Genomic DNA, 25,120 nt, shown 5'->3' on the forward strand with positions numbered 1-25,120 from the left:
CTACTAGTAATGACGATGACCGGAAGCCGGTTGATGATCTCTTTACCGTCCACCTATCGTACCACGAAGACGGCCTTAACGACGTTAACGTGAAAACAATAAATGATGTGTGTTTTGAGTTCAAGAGAGAGTCTCCTTATTGGGAATGGCAAGATGCCGTCATGAATTTCGTCAAGGATAATGATGTTGATGTTAATGCTTGGGATACTATTGTTGATGTTGTGGTGCAAAGTTGTGAGAATTTGCTTGATGATGTTCGTGATTTTGGTCGTAAGTCACTTGTTATGTACGTCAAGGCCGAAGTGTACCATGTGGGTGAGGATGAGGATGGTGATAATCACGAGTATGACTACGATGATGAGCCGATGGAGGTGGAGGATCGTGGTTTCGAGGAGGAGGAGGAGGAAGAGGAGCCTATGTACTTGGATGATATGGGTGATGATGAGGAGATTATTAAGGAAGATGACATAGAGTTTTGTCTAGAAGCAAGTGGAGTAGGGTTTTGTAATGGTTGTTCAAGGGTGAAGGAGAATTGCTCAATATGTTTAGAGGAGTTTGGGAAGTCGGATAATGTGGCGATGCTTCCTTGCTCTCATGTATATCACAAGAATTGCTTTCTTGGCTGGATATATGAGAGAAAAGGAACTTGTCCGTTATGTCGATCAAAGTTATTACTGTTGCCTTAAATCTTATTGGGGTACTTTCAAATTTCAAAAGGATTAATGATTTTGTTGTGATCGAAGACCTGATTTCATGATTTTATTCAAGAATTCATGAAATTAGGTTTAGAAGACATATATTCAATACTAGTAGGTAATTTGATTTATTAGCTATAATTGTTAGATTATGTTAAACATGGTTTTTTTTTCAGACCCTAGGTATTGGGAAGGCCCTTCCTAGAAGGTAAATCCCTCCCTAGGGTGTTTGTAATGTACTCAATATTCTTTGTTCAATAAAAATTAATACCTTGCATATGAAAATATAAATATTTTATCTTCTAATAATGAGGTTGTAAGAAAATTAATTATACTGTTGCAACAAAATTTGGATTTACAAAAAGTTCTAATGTTAACATATTGATTTTTGAAGATTCATAGTGAATACTGACCACTTTTGTGCCACATAAATAACCAACCAAGTACATTCAAGGCAAATTATTTGAAGATCAACCAGCACTGGCTTAGTTATATTTATTTTTCTTTTTTACATTTCATAACATTTCTTGATATCAATTTTAGGATCGGAACATCTATATATGTCACTGAGCTATATCCACAAAAAATAGATACAAGGCTATCTAGTGTACAAGTGTAATGGACTCTGAGTAGAAGTTGAAACTGTTCAATAATGGCCAAGCATTAGCTGAAATCTAGAGTTAATCTGCGCCCGATGGAGTGGTGGAACCATTTCCAGGGATGGTGTTCAGCATAACTCTGGCAGATATAAAGTGTTATCCTGAGAGAAACCTAAAGTTCTTCTGTAGTGTCTGATAAGACATGATTCTGATGATGAGTTCTGTTTTCTAGCTCCAAGGTAGCCTCCTCTGACTGACTACACACATCTGAAGGAATATTGATGCCAGCAAACCCAGCCATGACAGCTGCAGCTCCAATGTAATCCATTGCATTGGGAGCATTGCCCACCAGTGTATCAACCAAAGCTGCTAAAGGCACCTGAATTGTGAGACCAGCCGTTGCCACTGTCGTCGTTGTCAAAAGAACAGCTTTGGCCCACAAGTAGTCACTCAAAACATTATCAAGCAAACCTGAAATCAGGAGCACGGCAACATATTTATCAGAATAATGTTTCAACTTTTTTGGAACTCGCAGGCTACCAAGCCACAAAGTGCTCTAATTTAACTAATGCATTAGTCTTTCGGACACCTGGAATCCAAAAGGGTGGGTGGGATAGGGGGAGAGGGAAATGACCTAAAACACAGTTAAATGCAGTTATTACACCAGAGCATTTCAAAGAACAACCTTAGACCCTAAGCAAGGACTTTAGAAAATAGAAAAACTTTGCAATTTTCCCAGCCAAAAAACAAAAAGAACTGGTCATGATCCTCAGCATTGAAAGGGCAAGCCAACAAGGCATAGTCTCATTAACCACACAACCTTCCAATGCAACGTATCATTTGAAAACTCTCAAATCTGCCCCAGGAGAATGCAAACCCTGGCTTTTTCCTATTTCCTTTTTTATTTTAATAAAACGTTTCAGATCTAAGGCATACATGATTTAAACTTCATAGATAATGAGTTTAGATAACTTTAATAAGTTCATAGCTAATGAGTTTAGACAACTATAATTCAAGATTTATTAGTTCCTTGACAGGTATAAACACAAAAGTTCAGTCTAGGGCTAACAAGTTTAGGTATGTTCAAATAAGTTTTGTAAGTTCAGTTGAAATAGGTGAAAAAAATTCACACATTGATTTCTTTCAAAGTCAAAATCTTCTGAATGTTCTGATCTGCAGATTCATTTCATTTCACACAGATGCTAATAGCTAAAACGTACATTGCAGTGCTTCAATGCATCGGTTTTACTTTATTTTATTTTATGCTAATTTTATTTATTTATTTATTTTTTCCGTCAAGTGTAAATTTTTGTTTAGTAGCTCAACTTATCAAGAGAAAAGTCCACAAAGCAGGGGGGAAAAAGTCCACCATGGATCTAGGCAATATGAAATAAAAACTCGAATTTCAATACACCATTTCTCCCATAAAATAAGACAGCATACACCAAAACACCAGCATAATGGCAAAAAAAGCAACCTGCCACAAATGTTTATGCCCCTTTCTCTTAATGAACTTCATAAATTATATCAGTAAAGTGTAGATGACCTCGAAGAGTAAAAGGGGCAGTCTCTGAGCTTGCAGATCATCACAAGTTTTGAGAATTCCATGTCTCCTAATTAGCAAGATATAAAATACACACAAGAGGGGATAAAGCGCTTCTGTCGTCTCTGAGCTTGCAGATCATCACAAGTTTTGAGAATTCCCGGACAAGCAAGCCCACCTGTTATGGAGCCTTAGCCTTTCAAATAAATTTAGAAAAAGGGGAGGATTGTCGATTTGGCATTTTGAAGGTGGATACAAAAGGAACCCAGGAATCAGTCTAAAGGATTCCCAGCAAGGTAGTAAGCTACTAAGTTCTGTGAGTTCCAATCATGGAGATTCGTTCTAAAAAGATATTTTAAAGAGTTCACTATTTCCCACCCAGAAGTGTTATTTAGGAGTATATTTATTCACAGATTTGTCAACTGAATGCTATTCTGCTCAAGAATACTCTCGATACGCTGTTTATTACCCTTGTATTTGACCAGGGTAAAGAAGAATAGAAGAGAAATGAATGCAGCAAAACAACTTCCTTGGGTCTGCAATAGACTACCCTAAGGGAGGGATGGGTAGTCTAATATTATTAGGTTAATAGTCTTTAGCTTTAGTGAAATAGAGAGAGGGGAGAAAGGAAAAGAGGGGCAGAAAATGGAACGCATCATTTTGAGGGTTGTGACCTCAAAGGCACTATTAGGAGAGTAGTAGCCTAAAGCTACCTTGGAGATTTGCAACCTAAAGTTGCTGTTTGTAAAAATCAATCTTTTTAACCAAAGAATCAATCTTTTTTCTCTATATTTCCTGTTATTTTGTGTGAGTAATTTAGCAGTACTTTCAGTCTATTACGGGGCCAATATAACCAATCTGACATTCTGCTATTTCATCCGACCAAGCCTTTGGATTACTCTGTACCAGGCATTAGCGTATAACGCCACTATTGCTTTCCACTAAGAACCATATATTTGAAACCAAGGCCACTCTCGTCCTTAGACCTACAAACATTATTCCACAACACAAAATGATCCCTCATCCCCTAAACAATCGGTAGACACAAAAATCTCACAATAGCCTCTCAAGTCTCCTAGCAACACCCATAGGAAGCTTAGAAAGGGAAATAAAAACAAAGGTAGATGGGCAAGGTAACTTCCAAGCAAACTTTTCAAACAAGTAGGTCCTAAAAAACTATGAGGATTATTCCCAAATGGAAGGTGTAAGTAGAAGGAAAATCATAACAAATACAGCCAGCCAAAGAAGAAAGCCTAAGGACAGTGGGAAGGATATAAACTCCAGTCACACAAAATTATAATAAATCAATGCTTAGAACCGGGAGAAACTCAAAATAATGTGAGACATCCCCATCCCTTCCCATTCTATATGAAAGCCATAAAAGGGAACAAAAACAAAAACAACTCTTCTCCCCTAGAAAGCATTAAATTGAAAAGAGGATCACCCTGCTAAAGCCTGTTACCCCGCAGTTTAATGTAAAACAAAAGCTCCCTAATTCATCTCCTCCATGGATCATAAGTAGCCCAAAACACCACTTAGGTTGTCCTTTTACTATCACTGAAAACACACAATGACCCTGAATTCATCTCCTCCAAGGGCCAATACCCTTCAGATCAAACCAAAATCAAGCAGTATATTTTGAAAATACAGTGTGACACCAGGGTATGCAGCCAAGTCCAAGTAACAAACCTAATATTGAATCCTACAAACTAAAATTTACCGAGTATGTGGTGATGGCTGGCTGACCTCAACAAATCATATGGTCAAGGTAACATAGACGTAGCTCAGATCAGAGAGGTTATCATAGTATGTAATATACAAACTTTGATGGCTGCCATAAGGCCTGTAACCCCTGGTTTTTTTCTAAACCTATCTATCTAGGCTTATTTATCGCCCCCTGGGCCCTTAATTGAACCCTCATCGTCGTAAAACTGAAAAGTTTATTTGTGTCAAGTAGGATTTGAGCAATAAAGAAAAAGGTGATACAGGAGTCCAGACTGTGTACAAGATATATCATAGATATAAATTCCAGGTTGAATTACCAAAGGAATTTACTTTAACTACTATCTGCAAGACATGCATAATGTACAGCTACTTCGCAATCATCAATGCAGTATCTCACTTATGTTTGTAAGAGGTGGGAGAGAGGGGTTGGGGGAAGTTGATGCAAAAGCAGATAGCCTATGGGAGAAGGAGCATGTGTTTCATTTTCAGGCTTTACATACATGCAAGAAAGAAATGGATAACGCATCAAAAAAAGGAAATTACTTGAAAACATACCTTTGCCTATAATCAAGCCAAACTGCTTCCAGGTAAATGTGGTAAAAAATTCCACCTTAGCCAAATGCAATACAAGCACAACAGGTAGGAAAATCACCATGTTGAAAAATCCCAAAAACCCCAGAAACTGTGCCATGCTGACTTGACCGCTTTTCTCGTCATCAGGCAACTTCTTACGAATGAGTGTTACATATACAGCATATAGACCAGCTGAAGAAAGAGACAATAAGTCTCCAAGAATAGGATTCGAGTTGATTACACCCGTTCCTGCTTCCTTGTCACCCAAGCTGACAATGATTGTTCCTCCCATGCAAAGAAGTACACCCGTGAGCTTCAACCAAGTGAACTTCTCCCCCAAGAATGCCAGAGAGAGCATAAAGGTGAAAAGGCTAGAAGACGTGCTTAAGATTGTATTTGACTGGAGAAGTAAGAGATACAGTTTAGGCACCTATGCAATGTTTTTCAAACATAACATATAACTAAAAAAGATATACATCCAAAGAAGTGAAAAGGAAAGGACAAAGATGAGAGGATTTGTTCTTACAGTAACTGTTGTATACTTCAGCGAAAGGTTAAAGGTAAGCTGTGCCAAAAACCAAAATGGGCAAATCAATAGGCTGACTCTTGCTACCCTAGACCGTGTCCAACGTCCCTTTGAATCCAGTTGTTTATTAAGATCTTTATCAGCTCTAACTTGGCCAGGCAAATCATTTTCCTCTTCAAAATTTGGCTCAGGACCAGATTCTATAGTGCTTTGATTAGTTTCTTCTTGGCTAATACCTAAATGGGGATTTAAACCACTTGTAGGCTCATCTAAATCACTTTTCCCAAGAAGGACAGCCTCCTCCGAACGAGCTAATTCTTGCAAGCCAACTTCCGGTTTTTTCCGCCAAAAGCAAAATTTCCCATTATAATCTTCCAAATATCTTGAAGCTTCCACAAGAGGGATATAGACTATAAACAACGAATTACAAATGTATGTAATGAGGAATGGTGAAATTCCTTCATCGACAACGGATTGAACCACATAGCTAGCAGCAATCCAAATACCGGCCACTGCCACAATGTATATCAATCCTATAATCCATCTTGAAACCTCAGTTCTCATAGTCCACACACCTAAGCTATAAAACTCTCTATTACTTGTGATAGCATCAAGCCGAAATACCCAATTCCCGTCACACTCAAATACTACAGCCTCATTGTCATTGATGTAATCAACGAATATTGATCAACTATCACCTGAATTATGCAGGAATTAATCACAAAAGAGGGTAAATTTCTAAAAATCAGCTCAACACAAACAACAAATTAATTGTAAGTCCAAAGAAACAAAAACTTAATACTACTATGTTAAATCAAGGTTATAAAACAATGAACTACATACCCAAAAAAACAAATTAAGCAAAAATTTAGCATAAAGCAAAGAAACCCTACTAAAAAAAACAAATATTTTGCATTGAGGGTATATATTATAGTTTTGATCAAAAATCTAAAGACCCAACATATCAAAATCATTAATTACGCGAATTACAATATAATATCATAAAAAATAATCACTTTAATAAAGATGAACATAGGGAAATTACCAAGTTTAATAAGCATTAATTAAAGTACGCACCAGTTCTGGGTGAACCCAGAAACGATTGCTAAATCAGAAAGATTAAATCTTTTGATTGAATGTCGGTAGAAAATAAGAATTAATCGGAAAAATTGGGGAGAAATGACGACCGGGGTTTGATTCAAAGTAGATTATTCAACAATGAAGCTGATGACATGAAATTGGAGTATTTTTCAAGTCTAGTTAGTTAAGTCATAAATTTTGGGTTTGAGATCGGCAAAGATGGAGTTTCTAGTTTTATTGACCGGAAAAGTACGAGTAATATGGATTACTATAGTAATTTTTTTTTTTTTTTTTTTTGAAGGGGTGGATTACTATAGTAATTAGATACGAAGTACTCCGTAAGTCTGTATAATTGGGAAATTACAAATTTTTGTATACGGCTGGCCACATGGTGCAGCAGGGTTACTTGTATGGTGTTATTGTAGGTGTTATTTGTATGTTGGGGTTACTTGAATGGGTGTTACTGGTTTTGTCAGGGGTTACTTGTAGGTGTTACCTGTATTCTGGGGTTACTTGTATCATTGTATGGGTGTTACTGGTTTTGGTCAGGGGTTACCTGTAGGTGTTACTTGTATTATGGGGTTACTTGTATGAGTGTTACTGGTTTTGGTCAATGGTTACTTGTAGGGTGTTATTGGTTTGGTACGAGGTTTTGGTCTGGGGTTACTTGTAGGTGTTACTCAACCCATTTAAATAATCCATACAAGTAACCCATACAAGTAACCTCAGAATACAAGTAACTCCAGAAACAAGTAACCCAGAATACAAGTAACTCCAAAAACAAGTAACCCAGAATACAAGTAACTCTGCCGCACCATGTGGCCTGCTGCACTGAAAAAGCTCTGTTGTGAAATTTATTATATACACAGTGCATCGTACATCCAACTAACCCGAGGTTAATTTTTGCTTTTCATTTGATAATTAAATGAAAAATAATTACAGTATTATACGAGAACAAAATATTTATGTGCGTATGGTGTACTCGGGTGTATACAACCATCTCTCGTATAATTAGAGATAGAGATGATAATCATTGTGCAACGTGGTAATCTAATTTGGAGTTATTGAGAAAATTTTGAACTTGATCATCTAACCCGAACCCAAATTTGTGAACCTAATTTGATTTGACTCACATATCATATCTTGTAATAATACGGAGTGCTAAGTTTTACACTATTTTTTGGTTGTTTATTAGCATAACCCGAAATAGACTAAAATTCTAACTCAAATCTGACTGATTGATGAAAATTTCTAATGGATGGATGGTGTACACCAGAATGGCAGAATCAACTACTCACGTGAACTATTTGACTCGAAATTGAACTTAACAACTTATTGCCACCATTAATTTAATATGAAGTTCGGTTTGGTGCTAGATTTATTAAGATACTGTATAGTTTATGTTTAAATTTATTGCATTGAAGATAAAATAATCAATAAGGCTAACGCACATTAATTTTAAGGAAATTCATAAACAACCTTTTATAAGGTCTCTTTTGTCAGAAACAACCTTATATATATATACGAAGTATATTTTTTGGCAAGTTCAAACCTGTTTATACATTTTTTTTGTTAAAAAACTAACCCTACTTTCGACATTGACCATCTACTTTCTGGTGTTGACTTAAGCGTGCCAAGCACGTGACTTCTTACTTTGTTAATTACATATTTACATCCCTTTTCCCTGCAAATCCCTCAAATAAACCCCCGGCCTGCTTCTTTCCTTATCTTCCTTGTATTTTCTGTGCAATTATGCTTGTTCTACCCCATAGGATGAAGTTGCCCTAGGGTGGACAAAGAACAATTCAGCTGTACTGCTTTTTTTTTTTTTTTTTTTTTTTTTTGGGATTGTACTGTATTACTTAAGTTTACCTACATTTCGAACCATAGCATCTCAAAGGTATATACGCTCATTGCTCATTCAGATTTTCAGACCAGTAACACCAGTATGTTTGTGTATTGCCTTGATCACAAAGGTACCTAGGCAAAATTCACAAAGTTATCTTCTAGTGTAAATTTTAAACACCAGACACTGGCACCATAACGGCAAAGTATTGTACTGCATTGCATAGTTACATAGTATATAAGTTAGAGCTCCTTTAACATCTAGGAAAGATGTTTATTACTGTTTGTACAAAATTCATTAGAAACTTGAGCATTCTCCCCTCATAAATCATATACAGATTTATCTTTCAGTAGTTAAGTCCACATATGTAGAGCTCAACTGTCAACACACCACTTTCCCTCTCATATATGCATTTGTATCCTCGAAACAAAAAACTGCACAATTTGGCAAACTCGAACTCCAACAGACATTGCACATACATAAAATATTTGTTCTACTGTTGCATTATGCATTGCTATTAGCCAAGTCAAATTATAGGACAAAAAGAGAAAAATAGATTTATGTTGTTGAATTATAGCTAGTAGCCCGGGATAGAGCAGTGTGAGTAGAGCCCCATTCCATGGCTTCTGCTAATGCTCGCTGGCGCTCTACAGCACTTTGATCGTGATGTCCTTGGACCTGGTGGTTGTTACAGTCAGTGTATTGACTGACAGGAGATCCATCAGGAGAAGTATAGCCATCATGTGGGTCTATCGTCAGGTAATTGAGGGCGGTCACCACATCACTCATATAGGGCCGTGCATTTTCTTCTTCCTGAAGGCACATGGCTGCTATTGCCACAGCCTGGTTTAAGCCCCTCACAGGATAATATCCATCAAGAAGAGGATCAGCCAACTGTGGGTATTTTATCGGATTACTGAAGTATGGTTGTGCCTGCATATAAGTTTCACAAGTAAGAGAATGCACAATGTAAGAAGCTTTCTTGTTCTATGAAAAGAAATCTTAGATACTACAGCAAAGTTGTGTCAAAAGAATGAAGAGCTCACCCAAGTGACAAGATTCTGCTCGTGATTTGGTCTATTGGTGTCAATGACTCTTCGCCCTGTAATTAGCTCCAGCAAAACAACTCCAAAACTGTATACATCCGATTTAGTTGTTAGTCGACCTGTTCTTTGGTATTCTGGTGCACAATAGCCATAGGTTCCCATAACTCTAGTAGAAACATGCGAATTTTCCCCTGTAGGACCGAGCTTTGCTAGTCCAAAATCAGAGAGCTTAGCATGGTAGTGTTTCTCTAGCAAGATATTAGATGATTTCAAGTCCCGGTAGATAACAGGAGGGTTTGCAGCATCATGAAGATATTCTAATCCCTTGGCAGCATCCAATGCTATTTTTTCTGTTATACCAATCTAATGGTCTTAGCTCCCGCGAAATATCTGCACAATACAAGTTTTTCACCCACAAAATCAGCCAATATAGTGCAGGTATATAGGATACAAAGTTAGATTTGAGGTGATAATAATAGGACAAATGATTACCAAACAGATGGTCTTCCAAAGATCCTAAAGACATGAATTCATAAACCAAAAGCCTCTGATCTCCATCAGAACAGTAGCCTATGAGATTAACCAGATTTGAATGATGTAGAAGACTAAGCATCAAAACCTCAACAAGAAATTCTTTATTCCCTTGCAACCCATTTCGATCGAGTTGCTTTACTGCTATAGTCTGAAACCAAACATTAAAATAATCAGCAAGTAGCTCAACTAAAAAAGTTCACTTGAGAAAATGAAATTATTATAAATGAGATCATAGAAGAAAACGCAATGAATTGACATATAGCTATTACATACCTGTCCATTTGAAAGTTGGCCCTTGTATACTCTTCCAAACCCACCTTCACCTAACAGACATTCAGGACGGAAATTCTTCGTTGCAGTCGCGAGCTCTCTGAATGTAAAAATCTGTGCTGCAATATTATTATCCCCATTTTCCCTATGTTCATTCTTACTATAAGTTGTTTCTCTAGCTCCCTGAGTTACTGCAATAAAAAACAGCCTTAAAAATAAAAAATCTGCCAATTTTTTGTTGCATATATATTTTCAACAAGATACTGATGAATGATGATTTACAACTATTACAAGCCAGCAACAAACAGCAATGTTCTGCAACTACTAACACTTAATAAAACAGAAAATAAAGATTGCCAAATTATTGGCTCTGACACAATATTACTTGAACTTCAGAAATCAGATTAGTAAATATAGAAGGCAATGTAAGGAATACAATATGAATCAATTCAGAGGTGCAGTGATGCTGAAGCTTACCGTGTCGAGGCGAAGAAACATTCCTTCTGCTATTGTGCCTCCTTGCTTTCCTACTTTGTGATGAAAAGCATGGAAAACAACCCATATTTTACCCTTTCTGGAAAAACCCAGAAATTAAAATACTCAAAACTTAAGATAATATCTTATAATTTCTTTGTCAATGTGAAAAAAAAATGTGTTTTTTGGTTGAGGACTTTTATCAAACAAGATGTATGCAGCTGTTAGCAATATAGTAATGAGACTTCTTATTGACAAAATTTGAAAGGAAATTAAATAAAGAACAAAACTTTTTTTCCTCAAAAGTCAAAAATAGAGGAAATCAACATCAAATACAAGTTTGATAATGAAAAATGGAAAAATGAAAGAATTAATAAAATTAAATAAAATGAATTTGGGGTTTTTTTAATTTAAAATTCAAAAATTTGTTGAGATTTTTTGGGTGTGAAAATGGATTTAATGTTTGACATTTACAAAAAATGAATCATTTAAAAGAGAAAAAAAAGACCCACAAAAACCCAGAAATTAAAACTAAAATTGAAACCAAGAATTCAGGCAAAATGCAGAAATTTTCAGCAATTTATAAATCAACCCAGATGAATCATGAATTTATATATGATCAAAATATTATTAAAAAAAAATTAAACAATGACACATGATTAAACAAAAAAGAAAAAAGAATTGATCAAAGTAGAAAGGACTCAGCTTTTTTGAGGAAAAAAATAAAAATAAGAGATCGAGCAAAAAGTTGTTGGCTGGAATTTCCGACAAAAATGGAGGAAGGTTAAATAAGGAATTTTAGGAAAGGTATATCATCAAATCCAAATAAGTGGAGTGTTTTGGCGGGTAATTATGTTGCCGTGGCATTCTTGGACACTACTGTATTAACACTATCATAATTAAGTTCGGAATTAATAATCGTGTTGATTGTATATAGGTCGTTATTAATGATAAATTTTGATTGGAAAAAGTACTACCTAATAAATTATGACTCGGTGTATCATAAAATTTTAATAATGTTCATCTACTTATTTGTTTTTTCATAATGGCTAAGGAAAAAAAAAATAAAAAAAATTGTATTGTTGTGTTATACAAGTAAAAATTATGAACAACGTAACTTTACTTTGTACTAGTAATAAAAGTATAACACCCATCATCATGTTATTATGCTCTACTCAAGCTTCATGTATTGGAGAATTATTCATGTTGTCATCAAGGTTGCCGTCGGATGAAATGTACGAGATGGCGGCCACTACATCGCTCATTATGGGTCGTGCTGTTAAATTTTCTACAAGGCACATGGCTGCCACCGCGAATGTTTGGTAGAAACTTCGAGATGGAAAGTTCCCCTGCAGAAGCGGGTCTGCGAACTCTACAACCTTCTTTGATTTCTTCAATACCATTCGATTGGCCTGATTTGGAAATTAAGAAACATTGTTTTTCAAAAGTTTCAGTTCTAAGAAGTTCTGATGTTAAACTTGCTGCATGAATTTCATGTAAAGTACATTTTTTAATGAAATATGGAATAATAGTTAGCTTCACATTAGACACTAAAAAACTAGGAACTGTATGAATCAGTAGTCTGCAGTGATGCAGAGTTGCAGACTACCTCCATCTAAAACTTGCACGAGTAGCATAGCTCGTGTTTAGGTGAAGCAAGAAAGAGTATGTGTAATACTCCCGCTCTCTGTCTCTAAAAGTTTTTCCTGTTTCTCATTTGAGATGCAGACTACCTCCATCTCAAATTTCACGAGTAACATAGATGTGAAATGCATAGGAAGCAATCTTTTTGTTATGAAGATGGATTGAGATTGAGGTAGTCTGCAACTTAAATTTCATGAGTATCATAGATGTGAAATGAATAGGAAGCAATCTTTGTTATGAAAATGAATCGAGAGGAAAACTAACCCAATAGGACAGATCTTGTTCGTTAGTTTCCCTTATGATGTCAACAGCTCTTCGGCCTGTGAGCAACTCTAACAAAACAATTCCAAAGTTGTATACATCTGCCTTGACAGACAAAAAACCTCGTTTCACATACTCCGGTGCAATGTAGCCAAATGTTCCCCTAACTCTCACAGAAACATGTTCTTTGTCACAAACAGGTCCAAACTTTGACAGGCTGAAATCAGAGAGCTTAGCATTATAGTCATTGTCTAGTAAGATGTTACAGGGTTTCAGGTTGCGATATATGACTGGAGGGTTGGCTTTATCGTGCATATATTCTAACGCGTTAGCAGTCCCCAGAGCTATTTTCATTCTCGTGTGCCAATCTAAGGGTGGCATTTGCATGGATGATCTGTCTGAAATTTCAAAATGACAGTAAAATCTTTGTAAACAAAAAATTTGACTGTCTGCTAGGATTGCATCAGATTTAAGAGAATTCGACAAATTATTACCGTGCAGATGCTTGTCTAGGGATCCCAGAGGAAGATATTCATGAACTAAAAATCTGTCATTTCCTTCAGCACAGTATCCTATAAGATTGATCACATTTGGATGATTAAGGAAGTTCAACATCATCACCTGTACAAGAAATTCACTATGTCCTCGCGACCCATTTCTGTCTAAATGCTCGATTGCTACGATCTAATATCAAACAATCCAATGTCAGTCTTCCAACACGAAGAAAATATATGAAAGGAATTAAATCCAAAGAACAGCAACAGATTTTACTTTATCTTAAAACTGGTCAGAATACTCAGAAATTAAAAGGTTATGTTAATTAAGGTACATTTTTAATTTATATACCTCTCTTGTCTCTCCGAGTTTTCCTCTGTAAACATTACCAAAGCTGCCTATATCCACCAGACGTTTACGACTGAAGTTATGTGTTGCATCAACTAGCTCTCCATAAGTATAAAATTTGGCTATGGGTGGACCACTGTCATTGCTAGCTTTTTCAGCTGTTTTAAGCTCATTTTTGTCTGAAGAAGGTAAAATGGTGATCGCCGTCTAATCAAGAACTTTTTCATTTCATTAGAGCATAATGCAGTATTGCCATGAGAAATGACAGGGTAATTGCAGTAAACCATGCTTAAAAAGTTTTGTGCAACGACTTTTGTAAGAAGAAATATACATAAAATCTATTCAAGTGAGGTTACATATATTGCCATTCCATGATCAAAACTATTGTTGAAACAATTTCATCAAATCATGTACGGAAAAACACGAAATTGCAATCATACTCACCAAGTTGTGTAAGTCTCCTAGACGAAACAGTCAAATCAGAGGAAGGGTGGTGCAGCCTGAGTTTGCCATTAATCTTTTTCAATGCTTTATTGAGTTGGGACGATGAACCACAACAATACCAACTCATGGTTTCCTATAATTTGCCAATTTTATCACCTGAAAAGTGAAAACAAAGGAGGTGCTGAAGTTTTCGTTGAAGAATGTAGAATGAAGAGTAGAAGACTCCATGAGAAAAGTCTTATGCAGGAAGGGGAAATAATTACTTGGATGCCACGCTGCCACTATCCCTTATAATAATAGGGGAAACAATGACATGGATACTTTTGTATTTTTACCTTTCTCTCTCTTCCTTTTTTCTACTATCAAAATTATTGTGCCCAACTTGTATGGTGCAATAATAAAAAAACGGAGGAAGTATATATAATCTTGTCAAGTTGAGTCGTGCTCAAGTCAGATAATTAATTACGTACTAAGGTATGTACAAAAGTTAAGTGACCATCATTTGGGTTCCCATGTCAATTTCTTGTCACTCGTCTTTTCTTAACACCATGTCTAATACTTTAAAATCTAGACACGTTAGGAGAACATCTGGTTTGTGACAATTAAGTGAACGATTCCAATCACCAAAAATAAGTCAAAATTCATTCATTTCATCAATTCACATATGAAAAATGGTAGGTTAATTACATGTAAAATTGAAAACTAGCCTATAACAAGCAAAGGACAGCAAAATATAGTGGGCTAATTGTATTGCATCAAAAGTGTAGCATAACACGATAACACACAAAGGTGATCTTCAATGACACCCTTCATCCACGTACGAGACTACGAGTGGTGCGACTAGACAAGTCATTTGTCATCAAGGTAAGTTGTCTGAGGTGAGGCGCATAATGTCTGTAACCACTTCGCTCATCATGGGTCGTGTTGATTCTTTTAACCGAATACACTTGACTACCAACGCGAGTGCTTGATTGAATCCATTAGCTGGAAAATTCCCCTGAAGGAGCGGGTCTGCTAACTCTGGAAAATTTTTAGGCTTCTTTATTTTCTCCTGTGCCTAATAATTAATAATTAGAGAAAGGTATTATTTGCCAAATTTGGTTTTATGCCTGGGAGATCTACTATGGACGCAATCCATTTGATAAGACAAATGATGGAGTTTTATAGGGTAAAGAAGAAAGATCTTCATATGGTCTTTATTGATTTAGAGAAGGCATATGACAAGGTGCCAAGAGAGATACTTTGGTGGGCAATGTTGAAGAAAGGTATCCCACGAAGGTATGTAGACCTAGTTAAGGATATGTATCGGGATGTGTCAACAAATGTGAGGACATGCGGAGGGTTGACAAAAGATTTCCCTATTACAATCGGATTGCATCAAGGGTCTGCATTAAGCCCTTTTCTTTTTGCAACGGTTCTAGACGAATTAACTAGACCAATTCAAGATGAGGTTCCATGGTGTATGCTGTTCGCAGATGATATCGTTTTGGTGGATGAGACTAAGGATGGGGTTAATGTCAAGTTGGAGCAATGGAGGCAAAGGTTGGAATCTAGAGGGTTTAAGCTAAGTCGGAGTAAGACTGAATATTTGGTATGTCGTTTTGGCACTCAGAGGGGGACAAGCAATGAAGTGGTGAGTTTGGATGGAAAGGATTTGACCATGAGTGAATGTTTTAAGTACCTAGGGTCGATCATCCAGAAGAATGGTGACATTGATCAAGACGTGACCCACAGGATTAAGTCAGGGTGGCTTAAATGGAGAGCGGCCACGGGAGTGCTATGCGACCGCAGCATTCCCTTAAAGTTGAAGGGAAAATTCTACAGGACTGCCATAAGACCAGTGTTGCTCTATGGTACAGAATGTTGGGCTTCTAAGAAAGAGCATATTAAAAAGATGGAGGTTACGGAAATGCGCATGTTAAGGTGGATGTGTGGAAACACTTTAAGAGATAGAATCAGAAATGAGGTTATTCGCAAGAAAGTAGGTGTGGCGGGCATTGTAGATAAATTAAGGGAAAATCGTCTGCGTTGGTTTGGACATGTAAGACGGAGACCCGAGGGTGCACCGGTGCGAAGAGTGGAAGAGTGGGACCATGGAGGGATTAAACGAGGAAGAGGGAGACCAAAGATGACTTGGTTGGAAGGAGTGAGGAAGGATATGAAGTGCATGGATTTACGTGAGGATGAAGTTTTGGATCGTAAGGGATGGAGGAGAAAGATTTATGTTGATGACTACACGGAATAATCAAATTTGGTTCATGTTAGCCGACCCCACTTTTGGGATTAAGGCTTTGATTGATTGATTGATTGATATTATTTGCCAAAGTCAATACGTCTAATAAAGGAAATTTTGACTTTTACCACCTGCAAAAAAACGAAAAAAAATTTGTTTTTACCACTGCAGGATAGAATACATGATATAGCTCTTACTCAATTAAATGAGCTAGTTAGCTTCAAATTTTGAAAGGTTAATGATAGAGTATAAAACATATTCCTGGGCCTCAACCATCAGCTTAAGCTTTTGGTTGAGATGGTCCTCTAACAGTTAAGTTGTAGTGTTCTTTGTAGAAAATGGAGTGTTTATGCTAGACAGTAAGAGGGAAAAGTGCCTACATACTGTAATAATGCAACTAAAGGGACATACTACGTACACTGTAAGATGCCAAATTGGAATGGTTTTCGGCTTAACAATTACTCTCTCTGTCTCAAATTTTATTGTACGAGCAACATAAAACTTGTGTTAGTTTACGAATTTAGGTACGTGTATAAATAGTGTAAAAGTCTCAATCTGTATTGAAAATTAGGCAGTCTCTTATATAGTCATGAAATGAGTATAAAAATTACCCAAGAGATCAGATTGCGTTCCTCAGTTGGCCTAGAGATGTCCAAAGGTGTTCGCCCTGTGACCAACTCTAGTAATAAAACTCCGAAACTGTATACATCTGCCTTCACAGTCAAACGACCTGTAGCAATATACTCCGGTGTATGACAGCCGCCATGGAAAACTCCCATCAACATTGTGCAAACAAATATGTTGTTATCATAAGGTTCAAGCTTAGATAGCCCGAAATCAGAGAGTTTAGCATTAAAATCATTATCTATTATAATGTAGCAGGGGTCCAAGCTGAAGTAGATAATTGGAGGGCTTGCAGTATGTATACATTCTAAACCTCTGGCTATTCCTAGAGCAATTTTCATTCTTGAATTCCAATCTAATGGCGGCTTTTGCTTTTGTGATCTGCCTGAAATTTCAAACTCAATTGGTTATGCAAATCAACAACTTAACAAATGATCAGAGGAAGCGATTAGTATCTGGAGCCACACTGTGTGACAAGCTAACACACACTAAAATATTGACTGACCGAATAACTCATGACCAATTGAGTAACCTTGACCGAGTAGCCTTCATCCTAACCGACCAAATAATCCCTGACTGAGTAACTCCGCCCATACCATATATGAAAATTTGTGTTTAGACATTAACTACTTAAACATAAGATTAAAATTTTAGAACAAAGGTTATTACCGTATAGATGATGGTACAAGGATGACTCCAAAGGAAAATATTCATACACTAATAATCTCCGATTTCCTTCAGTACAATATCCTATAAGAGTTATCACATTTGGATGATTAAGGAAGCTCAGTAATTTTAACTGGTGAAGAAATTCTTCGTGTCCTTGTGGTCCTCTTTGGTCCCATAGCTCGACACATACATCCTAAGATTATCAAATGATTTAATCTCAGTCTTCCAACTATGAGAAAATATATATAACAGGAAGCATTGCATGAATATAATTATTGGTGCTAAAAATAAACTTCATGTAATACTTCATCGATTGGTTTCTAAATGTTCTTCCTGGTTGGTATATTTTATAGAGAAAAAATTCAAACCTGGAAGAACTTTTAGGAACGAATAGAGTACAGACTAGGCCAAGAAAGCGGAAAATGAGGTCCTAGCTTGTTAATACCTCTCCAGTATCTCCGAGTTTCCCGTGGTAAACTGATCCAACGCTACGTACACCCATGATACATTCTCTACTGAATCTCTGTGTTGCATCAAGTAGCTGTTGATAAGTAAATTCATGTATCTTTCTGGTTGGAGCACTATCATCATCAGCTCTTTCAGCTGTGTTAGGCTCTTTGTTTTCTGAAGAAGACGGTGAAGATTCAGCTGATAAGGTACAAACAGTTACAGAAGATACACAATTTGACTAAGATAATATGCTTGAATTACTGTCAAATAATAAAGGAAACTGCGTTGAGGGACTCACCAAGCTGTGAATTTGTCGCGGGCAACAAAGTTGAATCAGAAGGGGGACGTCTCACTTTGCTATTAGTCCTTTGGAACGATGAACCACAACAATACCAACTCATGATCTTTAACTTTCTTACTTGAATTTGTTTATTCAAATCTCAAACAAAATTATGTGCATGAAAACAATTACAAGTATAAAATAATGAAATATGCAAGAAATGTCAGGAACATATAATTTTTGACAGAATGAGAAAAAGAGTGCATGCTGAAATTTTCGTGGAAGAAGAGTAGATAGCTAAATAAGTCTTATGTCCACGCACAAAGCAGTACTTGGGTGCCACTAATAATACTAATTCTGATAATCGATAATAAAATTGTATTATTAGGTCATGCAAGTTGGGATTCTGAAGTAGTTATGAAAATTTTTTGAAGTCTGTATATGAAAATTCTAATGAGCTATAGTTCTGAGCTTGGCAGGGGAAATCTGTTGACAGGGCGAGTTTCACCGGTTCATAGGTTAGTATTCATTTACGCGTGAGAGTTCTGATAAACTGTACTATACACGAAGAAATGATACAAGTATGTTACTAATAAGAGCTATTGCAAACTATCAGCTAATTGCAAGCAAAATCAGGAAAACTTGTTGGGGTATTCATCCCAAGTCCCACATGGAAGAAATAAGGAAGAAAAGACTTCCTTATAAGTGAGTGCACACTCCTAATAGTATGAGGTTTTTTGGGAAGGTACCCAAAAATTAATCCGTGCGGGTTAGGCCCAAAGCGGACAATATCATACTAACGTGGAGTGGAGTGGAGTGTGTGTGCGACCCGTAACAAGTATTGAATATTGATACATCATTATACTTTTTCACTAAGCGTATATTACATGTTAGTTTCTGAAAATATGTTTGTTTTACACAAGAAGCAATCATCTATAAAGACAGGAAACAGACATTAATGCACTCAGTCTGAATAATATTGTTCATAAGTAATGATGTTCTGGTACCAAATTGGATGCAATTCAACACTATTTTCCATGATCAAATTCATCGGCAACCTTCTCCAAGTTATTATGCTCAACTTGGGCTTCAAGGGGAGGAGATATCATGTTGTCATTAAGATTTTTATCAGATGAAATGAACATGATAGCAGCAACTACATCACTCATCATGGGTCGTGCTGTATGTTGTTCTTGAAGACACATGGCTGCCACCGCGAGTGCTTTGTTAAATCCTTGAGCAGGAAAATTCCCCTGCAGGAGTGGGTCAGCTAACTCTGGAAACTTCTTTGGTTTCTTCAGTATCTGATGGGCCTGATTAAGAAACATTGTTTTCCAAAAGTTTCAGTTCTAGGAAGATCCAAAGTTAATGAACTACGAATTAGTTAGCTTCACAAGTAGACTGAAGGATTAAGTGTTCTTTACAGAAACTATTGTGAAATCGCGCACATGCAATTGACAGGAAAAAGAAGTAATAGTATGTATCATTACTTTAGTAGCCTGCAGTGATGCAAACTAACATAAATGGAGGGGAAAACTAACCCAAATGACCAGATTCTGTTCCTTAGGTGGCCTTGTCATGTCAACAGCTCTTCGCCCTGTGATCAACTCTAATAAAACAACTCCGTAACTATATACATCTACCTTCACTGTCAATTTACCTGTTTTTTCATACTCTGGTGCAACGTAGCCCAAATTTTCAGTTATTCTTGCAGAAACATGTTCCTTATCATCAGTAGGTGCAAGCTTAGCTAGCCCGAAATCAGAGAGCTTAGCATTGAAATCACTGTCTAGTAAGATGTTGGAGGGTTTCAAGTTCCGGTAAATGACTAGAGGAGTGGCTTTTTGGTGGATATATTCTAATGCACTTGCAGTCCCCAAAGCTATTTTCATTCTCGTGTACCAATCTAAGGGAGGTATTCCCTGGGATGATCTATCTGAAATAACAAATTTTATCACAAGAAAAGTCAGCTTGAAGCAATTTTTGTCAAAATGATTAAGCATTAGTTTTCGGTTGCTTTGAATGCCTAGAAACATCTAGTTCTATTTTTCTTACGTTATTATTATGTATGATTAAATGCTCAGTTAAGTAGATCAATGCTAGAACACAAGAAATCAAATTTGTTTGTTCAATGAGAATTGTCAATGTTCTTCCTAAGAAAATTATTAGGCATGATTACAATGTACAAAAAGTCGAAAAATTATTACCATGTAGATGCTTGTCTAAGGATCCCAAAGGCAGATATTCATGCACTAGAAACCTCTCATTTCCTCGAGTACAGTATCCTATAAGATTGATCACATTTGGATGATTAAGTATGCTCATCGACAACACTTGTACAAGAAATTCTCTGTTCCCTCGCGGTCCATTCCTGTCCAAATGCTCGATTGCTACGATCTAATTAATGTTAAACCATCCAATGTCAGTCTTCCAACACAAAGACAAGATATAATAGGAAGCAAAGCAAAAAATACAGCAACAGAATTTGCTTTGCATTCTAAGGTTCATGATTGTACCTCTCCGTTTTCTGTATACATTTCCAAAGCTGCCTATATCCACCTGACAATCTGGACTAAAATTCTGTGTTGCATCATATAGCTCTTGAAAAGTAAAACATTTCGTGATGATTGAACCATTGTCGTTGTTAGCTCTTTCAGCCGTGTTAGGCTCATTGTTGTCTGAAGATAAAACTGAAGCCTCACTTAATTAGTTGAAAACAGCTTCCAAACATATACACTTCAAATAAGATTAAGGCGCGAACTTGTATTCTTTATGAGCATAGAAATAATGGAGGAGTAGTGCTAGCTAGAGATGGTCTAAGAATATTGATAAGCATAATGCTGTTTTAGTTCAAGTAAAGATGAGAGGATTTAGATGATAATCTAGAAATTAGATGTAAGACGTGTTTGGTAAACGACTTCTTAGTTGACTTATGGCATTTTTACTTAGTCACACAACTCAAATATGTTTGATAAACAATTTTTCAGTTAGCTGAAATGCAAGCCAAAATCTCTCATTTCTATCTTCCACACCATCTCTTCTTTTAATATATAACTTACATATATTTTATCCGTTTTACTAAAATTGCAACACTTGATATACACAAGTAACATGTCATAAAGTGTTGCAATTTTCATGGTTCAATTCCTACAGCTTATGTAATACATCAAAAAAAAAAAAAAAAAAAAAAAAAAAAAAAAAAAAAAAAAAAAAAAAAAGACATAATTAAATTCATACTCACCAAGTTGTGATTGACTAGGCAAAAGAGTAGAATCTGAGGGAGGAAGTCTGTCTTTGCTATTGATCCTTTTCGATGTTTTGGTGAGTTGAGATGATGAAACACAACAAAAGCAACTCATGATAATATGATATGAATCTCACTTTAAATGAGGCAATGAATACAGGCCACCTTTCCAATTTGCTTACCTGAATTTATTTGTGTAATATGGTTTTTGAATTTTGATAAGTCAAGATAGCAAGAAATTTCGTGGTACAAGGGTATAAACTTCTGCATAAAGTTGCAGAAAAGTCTTCTGCAGGGAGCAGAGGGAAAAAATAAACTTGGGTTGATTAATCAAATCGGTATAAAATTTAACATTCCGTTGTCATATTCGTAGAAAGTTATATATTGATTGTGACAATTGGCTAAAATGGGTATAAGACTTTAATTTTGTGTAAAAAATGACTATTAAATTGCAAGGTACAACCGGTTGTATGATGTATGAACTGTCATTTTACTTTTAATTTAAAACTAATACTTGTATAATATTCTACTCATTATTGACTCTATACTTTTTTTTCTCTCTTAAATTTTATTCATATTTGTCACAAACTCGTAACGTGTAAAAATGCAACTTTCATAAAAAAAAAAAAAAAAAAAAAAAAAAAAAAAAGTTAAAAAAGCATAGAGAGTGTACTACTTTGAAAATTATGGAGGGAGGAAGAAATCATGTAAGAGTAATCATGGTTGCCACTCCTTTGATGTATCAATAGAGATATCGTAATGTTGATAACATAACATTTACAATGTCATTTTGTTATGTTATTTTACGGCTTGACTTAATTTAAGGTTGTAAGGCTGATTTTTTAAACATAATTCCCATACTCTCTGTTTTGCTTCTTATATATGGACTTGTTTTTGCCAATAATTGTTATCCATATGGACATATGGGCATATGGTATCTTATAAATAGGAAATAATTTGAATATAAGTCATACAAAAGAGACAATCTACAAAGACAGTGGGATAGAAATGACAAGAAAACAAGCATGATATTCTGATCTATACCGAACTCAAGGGTGATCTTAAATCTGCAAGGTCCCGTCTACACGAGTATATGTCATTAAAGTTGTCGGAGGTGAGGCACATAAGGTCAGCAACTACATCGCTCATCACGGGTCGTGCTGATGGTTCTTCATGAAGACACTTGGCTGCTATCGCGAGTGCTTGGTTGAATCCTTTAACTGGATATTCACACTGAAGGAGCGGGTCAGCTAACTCTGGAAACTTACTTGGTTTCTTTAATCTCTGTTGGACCTAATAATTGAAGAAGAAGTAGCATAAGTCACATGTTCAAACAAAAATTTAATGAGCTAGTTTGCTGAAAAATTATGCACCAAGTTTAGATATTGAATTGTCTGATTTCTGGATTTGTGACATATATTAGGCTACATCAAAAAATTATCTAGTGTTCATTCGACTATAATAGCACCAGTTCAATCTTATGGTAAGGTTGATTAAAAAGTGTAAAAGTTACAACCAATGAGGTGAAGAAAAGAACTAGGAGCAGGCATGTATATAATCATAGTCAATAAATGAGGAAAAACTAACCCAAGAGACCAGATTTTGCTCCTTAGATGGCCTTGAAAGATCGACAGCTCTTCGCCCTGAAATCAACTCTAATAAAACAACTCCGAAGCTATATACATCCGTCTTCACAGTTAGAAGTCCTGTTTTTTTGTACTCTGGTGCGATGTAGCCATGGGCTCCCAACATAACCTTCTCAAGGTTAATTCTCTTGTCACTGAAGGGTCCAATCTTAGCTAGCTTGAAATTACAGAGCTTAGCATTAAAATCAAAGTCTAGTAAGATGTTGGAGGGTTTTAGGTTGAGGTAGATAATTGGAGGACTAGAATGGTGTATACATTCTAAACCTCTGGCTACCCCCAAAGCGATTCTTATTCGTGTATACCAATCTAAGGGCGGCTTTTGCTTCAATGATCTGTCTGAATAAGATTTAAGATTCTACTGTAAGTGAATTCAGTCTGAAGCAAATTATAGTACTGATAATGTATCAATAGATCAGACCATATTACCGTGCAGATAGTGGTGCAGGGATCCAATAGGCAGAAATTCATGTACTAAAATTCTCTCTTCACCTTCAACACAGTATCCTATAAGATTTACCAGATTTGGGTGATTAAAAAGGCTCATCATCGTCACTTGTACAAGAAATTCTCGGTGCCCTAGTAATCCATCCAAGTTTAATTGCTTGACAGCCACGGTCTAAGATCAGACAACTCAATGTCAGACTTCTAGCAACAGAAAAATTTATGATAGGAATTAGGAAGCATTGCATATAATAATGATAACATACTTTGCTTCATGTAAGACAAAGCAAAAACAGAATATAATTCCATATTAATACCTCACCAGTTTCTTGGAGTTTCCCTCTGTAAACTTTACCGAAGCTGCCTTCACCCACCAGATACTCTAGACTGAAGTTCTTTGTTGCATCAGCTAGCTTTTTATAAGTAAATTCTTGTACCATGGTGGTCTGATCACTGTCATAGAAAGCTATTTCAGCTGTTTTCCGTTGTTTGGTGTCTGAGAACAAAATGGTGTAGCTGCACTTAATAACCGGAAAACATTTGCCAAAAATACATTTCGACTAAGATAAAGGTGAGAACTCTTATTCCACATATCATCATTGACCTAGCTCAAATACCACTTGAAACAAATTTTATTCCACATATCAATTATCAAGTAATCATATATTGGTAAATCATGCTGATATTATACACATTTTGCGATATATCAGCTAGAAAGAAGCTATAGGATGAATCACATGATGCAATATTGCAATTAGTTTAGGTTCAACACAATACAAAACAATATAGATAGTCTAACAGATTTTCAATGATTAACAACAAAGCAGTATGAAATTAATGTGGAAAGAAGTAAAAATAAAAACCGAATATGCATTCATACTCACCACGTTGTGATGAACCACAACAAAAGAAGTTCATGCTGACCAAATTCAATTTTCTAGTTGATGCAAGAAACCCAGTTTCCCAATTAGCTTACCTGTAAAAAAAACTATGATTCCATCAATAAAACAGTATATGTTCACATAAATAGATAAACTAATGCAAGTATCAAGTTTAAGCAATTCATTAGAATTAAGGCTAATTAGATAGCATGGTTTGACCAGATGAGAGAAAATAACAGAGGATGAAGTTTTCGAAAACTCTACGATGGTTGCAGAGAAAGTCATGCAGGAAGGAAAGTAACTTGGGTGCCACAAAGTACTAACAGTTATATTAATTGACAGGACCTGGGAGACCCGTCAACCAAACATTCCTATTAAATTCAGGTTGGATAAAATAAGATTTGGTTTTATTTTTCCTAACAGTATTGTTTGTTCAAAGCTCACAGAGTCACAGCGTTTGGGCTCGGGTTAACATAGAGAATGAGATATGTCAATAATGCTACAAAGCAAATCGTACTTCGTAGTTGGTAACTATCATAGCATTGTAAT

The 25,120-nt window shown here is 36.1% G+C and overlaps 3 protein-coding genes and 1 pseudogene across 5 annotated transcripts; all 4 read right to left on the bottom strand.

Moving 5' to 3' along the window:
* Positions 1 to 1,116: 1,116 nt before the first annotated feature.
* Positions 1,117 to 6,882, bottom strand: LOC145617883 (putative vacuolar membrane protein YML018C). 2 transcript variants are annotated; one of them, XM_081672641.1, is made up of 4 exons: positions 6,739 to 6,882; positions 5,662 to 6,359; positions 5,118 to 5,535; positions 1,117 to 1,765 (listed from the first exon to the last, which is right to left on the bottom strand). In XM_081672641.1, exons 2-4 carry the CDS (start codon positions 6,223 to 6,225, stop codon positions 1,467 to 1,469), a joined length of 1,281 nt encoding a protein of 426 aa, XP_081528767.1. In that variant the 5' UTR covers positions 6,226 to 6,359; positions 6,739 to 6,882; the 3' UTR covers positions 1,117 to 1,466. The 2 variants fall into 2 exon arrangements, with proteins under 2 accessions (XP_081528767.1, XP_081528768.1); XM_081672642.1 differs by having other exon boundaries at positions 6,707 to 6,878.
* A 2,025-nt stretch (positions 6,883 to 8,907) lies between these two features.
* On the bottom strand, positions 8,908 to 11,544 carry LOC145618649 (putative serine/threonine-protein kinase PBL25; annotated as a pseudogene). Its single transcript, XR_014107959.1, has 5 exons — positions 10,915 to 11,544; positions 10,441 to 10,628; positions 10,126 to 10,315; positions 9,634 to 10,023; positions 8,908 to 9,520 (listed from the first exon to the last, which is right to left on the bottom strand). The product of XR_014107959.1 is annotated as a putative serine/threonine-protein kinase PBL25 (transcript).
* A 7,693-nt stretch (positions 11,545 to 19,237) lies between these two features.
* Positions 19,238 to 21,771, bottom strand: LOC145617726 (putative serine/threonine-protein kinase PBL24). Its single transcript, XM_081672469.1, has 5 exons — positions 21,601 to 21,771; positions 20,876 to 21,049; positions 20,567 to 20,756; positions 19,901 to 20,295; positions 19,238 to 19,672 (listed from the first exon to the last, which is right to left on the bottom strand). The coding sequence occupies exons 2-5, from the start codon at positions 20,894 to 20,896 to the stop codon at positions 19,388 to 19,390; spliced, it is 891 nt and encodes a 296-aa protein (XP_081528595.1). The 5' UTR covers positions 20,897 to 21,049; positions 21,601 to 21,771; the 3' UTR covers positions 19,238 to 19,387.
* A 772-nt stretch (positions 21,772 to 22,543) lies between these two features.
* On the bottom strand, positions 22,544 to 24,165 carry LOC145618554 (putative serine/threonine-protein kinase PBL24). Its single transcript, XM_081673327.1, has 4 exons — positions 24,008 to 24,165; positions 23,676 to 23,865; positions 23,191 to 23,585; positions 22,544 to 22,896 (listed from the first exon to the last, which is right to left on the bottom strand). The coding sequence occupies exons 1-4, from the start codon at positions 24,128 to 24,130 to the stop codon at positions 22,642 to 22,644; spliced, it is 963 nt and encodes a 320-aa protein (XP_081529453.1). The 5' UTR covers positions 24,131 to 24,165; the 3' UTR covers positions 22,544 to 22,641.
* Positions 24,166 to 25,120: the final 955 nt, after the last annotated feature.

Source organism: Chenopodium album, chromosome 26 (genome assembly GCF_948465745.1).
Source record: "Chenopodium album chromosome 26, dcCheAlbu1.1, whole genome shotgun sequence".
NCBI classification, from domain to species: domain Eukaryota; kingdom Viridiplantae; phylum Streptophyta; class Magnoliopsida; order Caryophyllales; family Amaranthaceae; genus Chenopodium; species Chenopodium album.

Coding starts and splice junctions, on each gene's coding strand:
- LOC145618554 (XM_081673327.1), bottom strand. CDS start 24,130: ATGGTACAAGAATTTACTTATAAAAAGCTAGCTGATGCAACAAAGAAC. Junction 23,586..23,675: donor CCTGCACCACTATCTGCACG/GTAATATGGTCT, acceptor AATCTTATTCAG/ACAGATCATTGAAGCAAAAG. Junction 22,897..23,190: donor AGCAAAATCTGGTCTCTTGG/GTTAGTTTTTCC, acceptor TTCAATTATTAG/GTCCAACAGAGATTAAAGAA.
- LOC145617726 (XM_081672469.1), bottom strand. CDS start 20,896: ATGTATACAGAAAACGGAGAG. Junction 20,757..20,875: donor TGTATACAGAAAACGGAGAG/GTACAATCATGA, acceptor AACATTAATTAG/ATCGTAGCAATCGAGCATTT. Junction 19,673..19,900: donor AACAGAATCTGGTCATTTGG/GTTAGTTTTCCC, acceptor TTTCTTAATCAG/GCCCATCAGATACTGAAGAA.
- LOC145617883 (XM_081672641.1), bottom strand. CDS start 6,225: ATGAGAACTGAGGTTTCAAGATGGATTATAGGATTGATATACATTGTG. Junction 5,536..5,661: donor TGAAGTATACAACAGTTACT/GTAAGAACAAAT, acceptor TTACTTCTCCAG/TCAAATACAATCTTAAGCAC. Junction 1,766..5,117: donor TGGCTTGATTATAGGCAAAG/GTATGTTTTCAA, acceptor TCCTGATTTCAG/GTTTGCTTGATAATGTTTTG.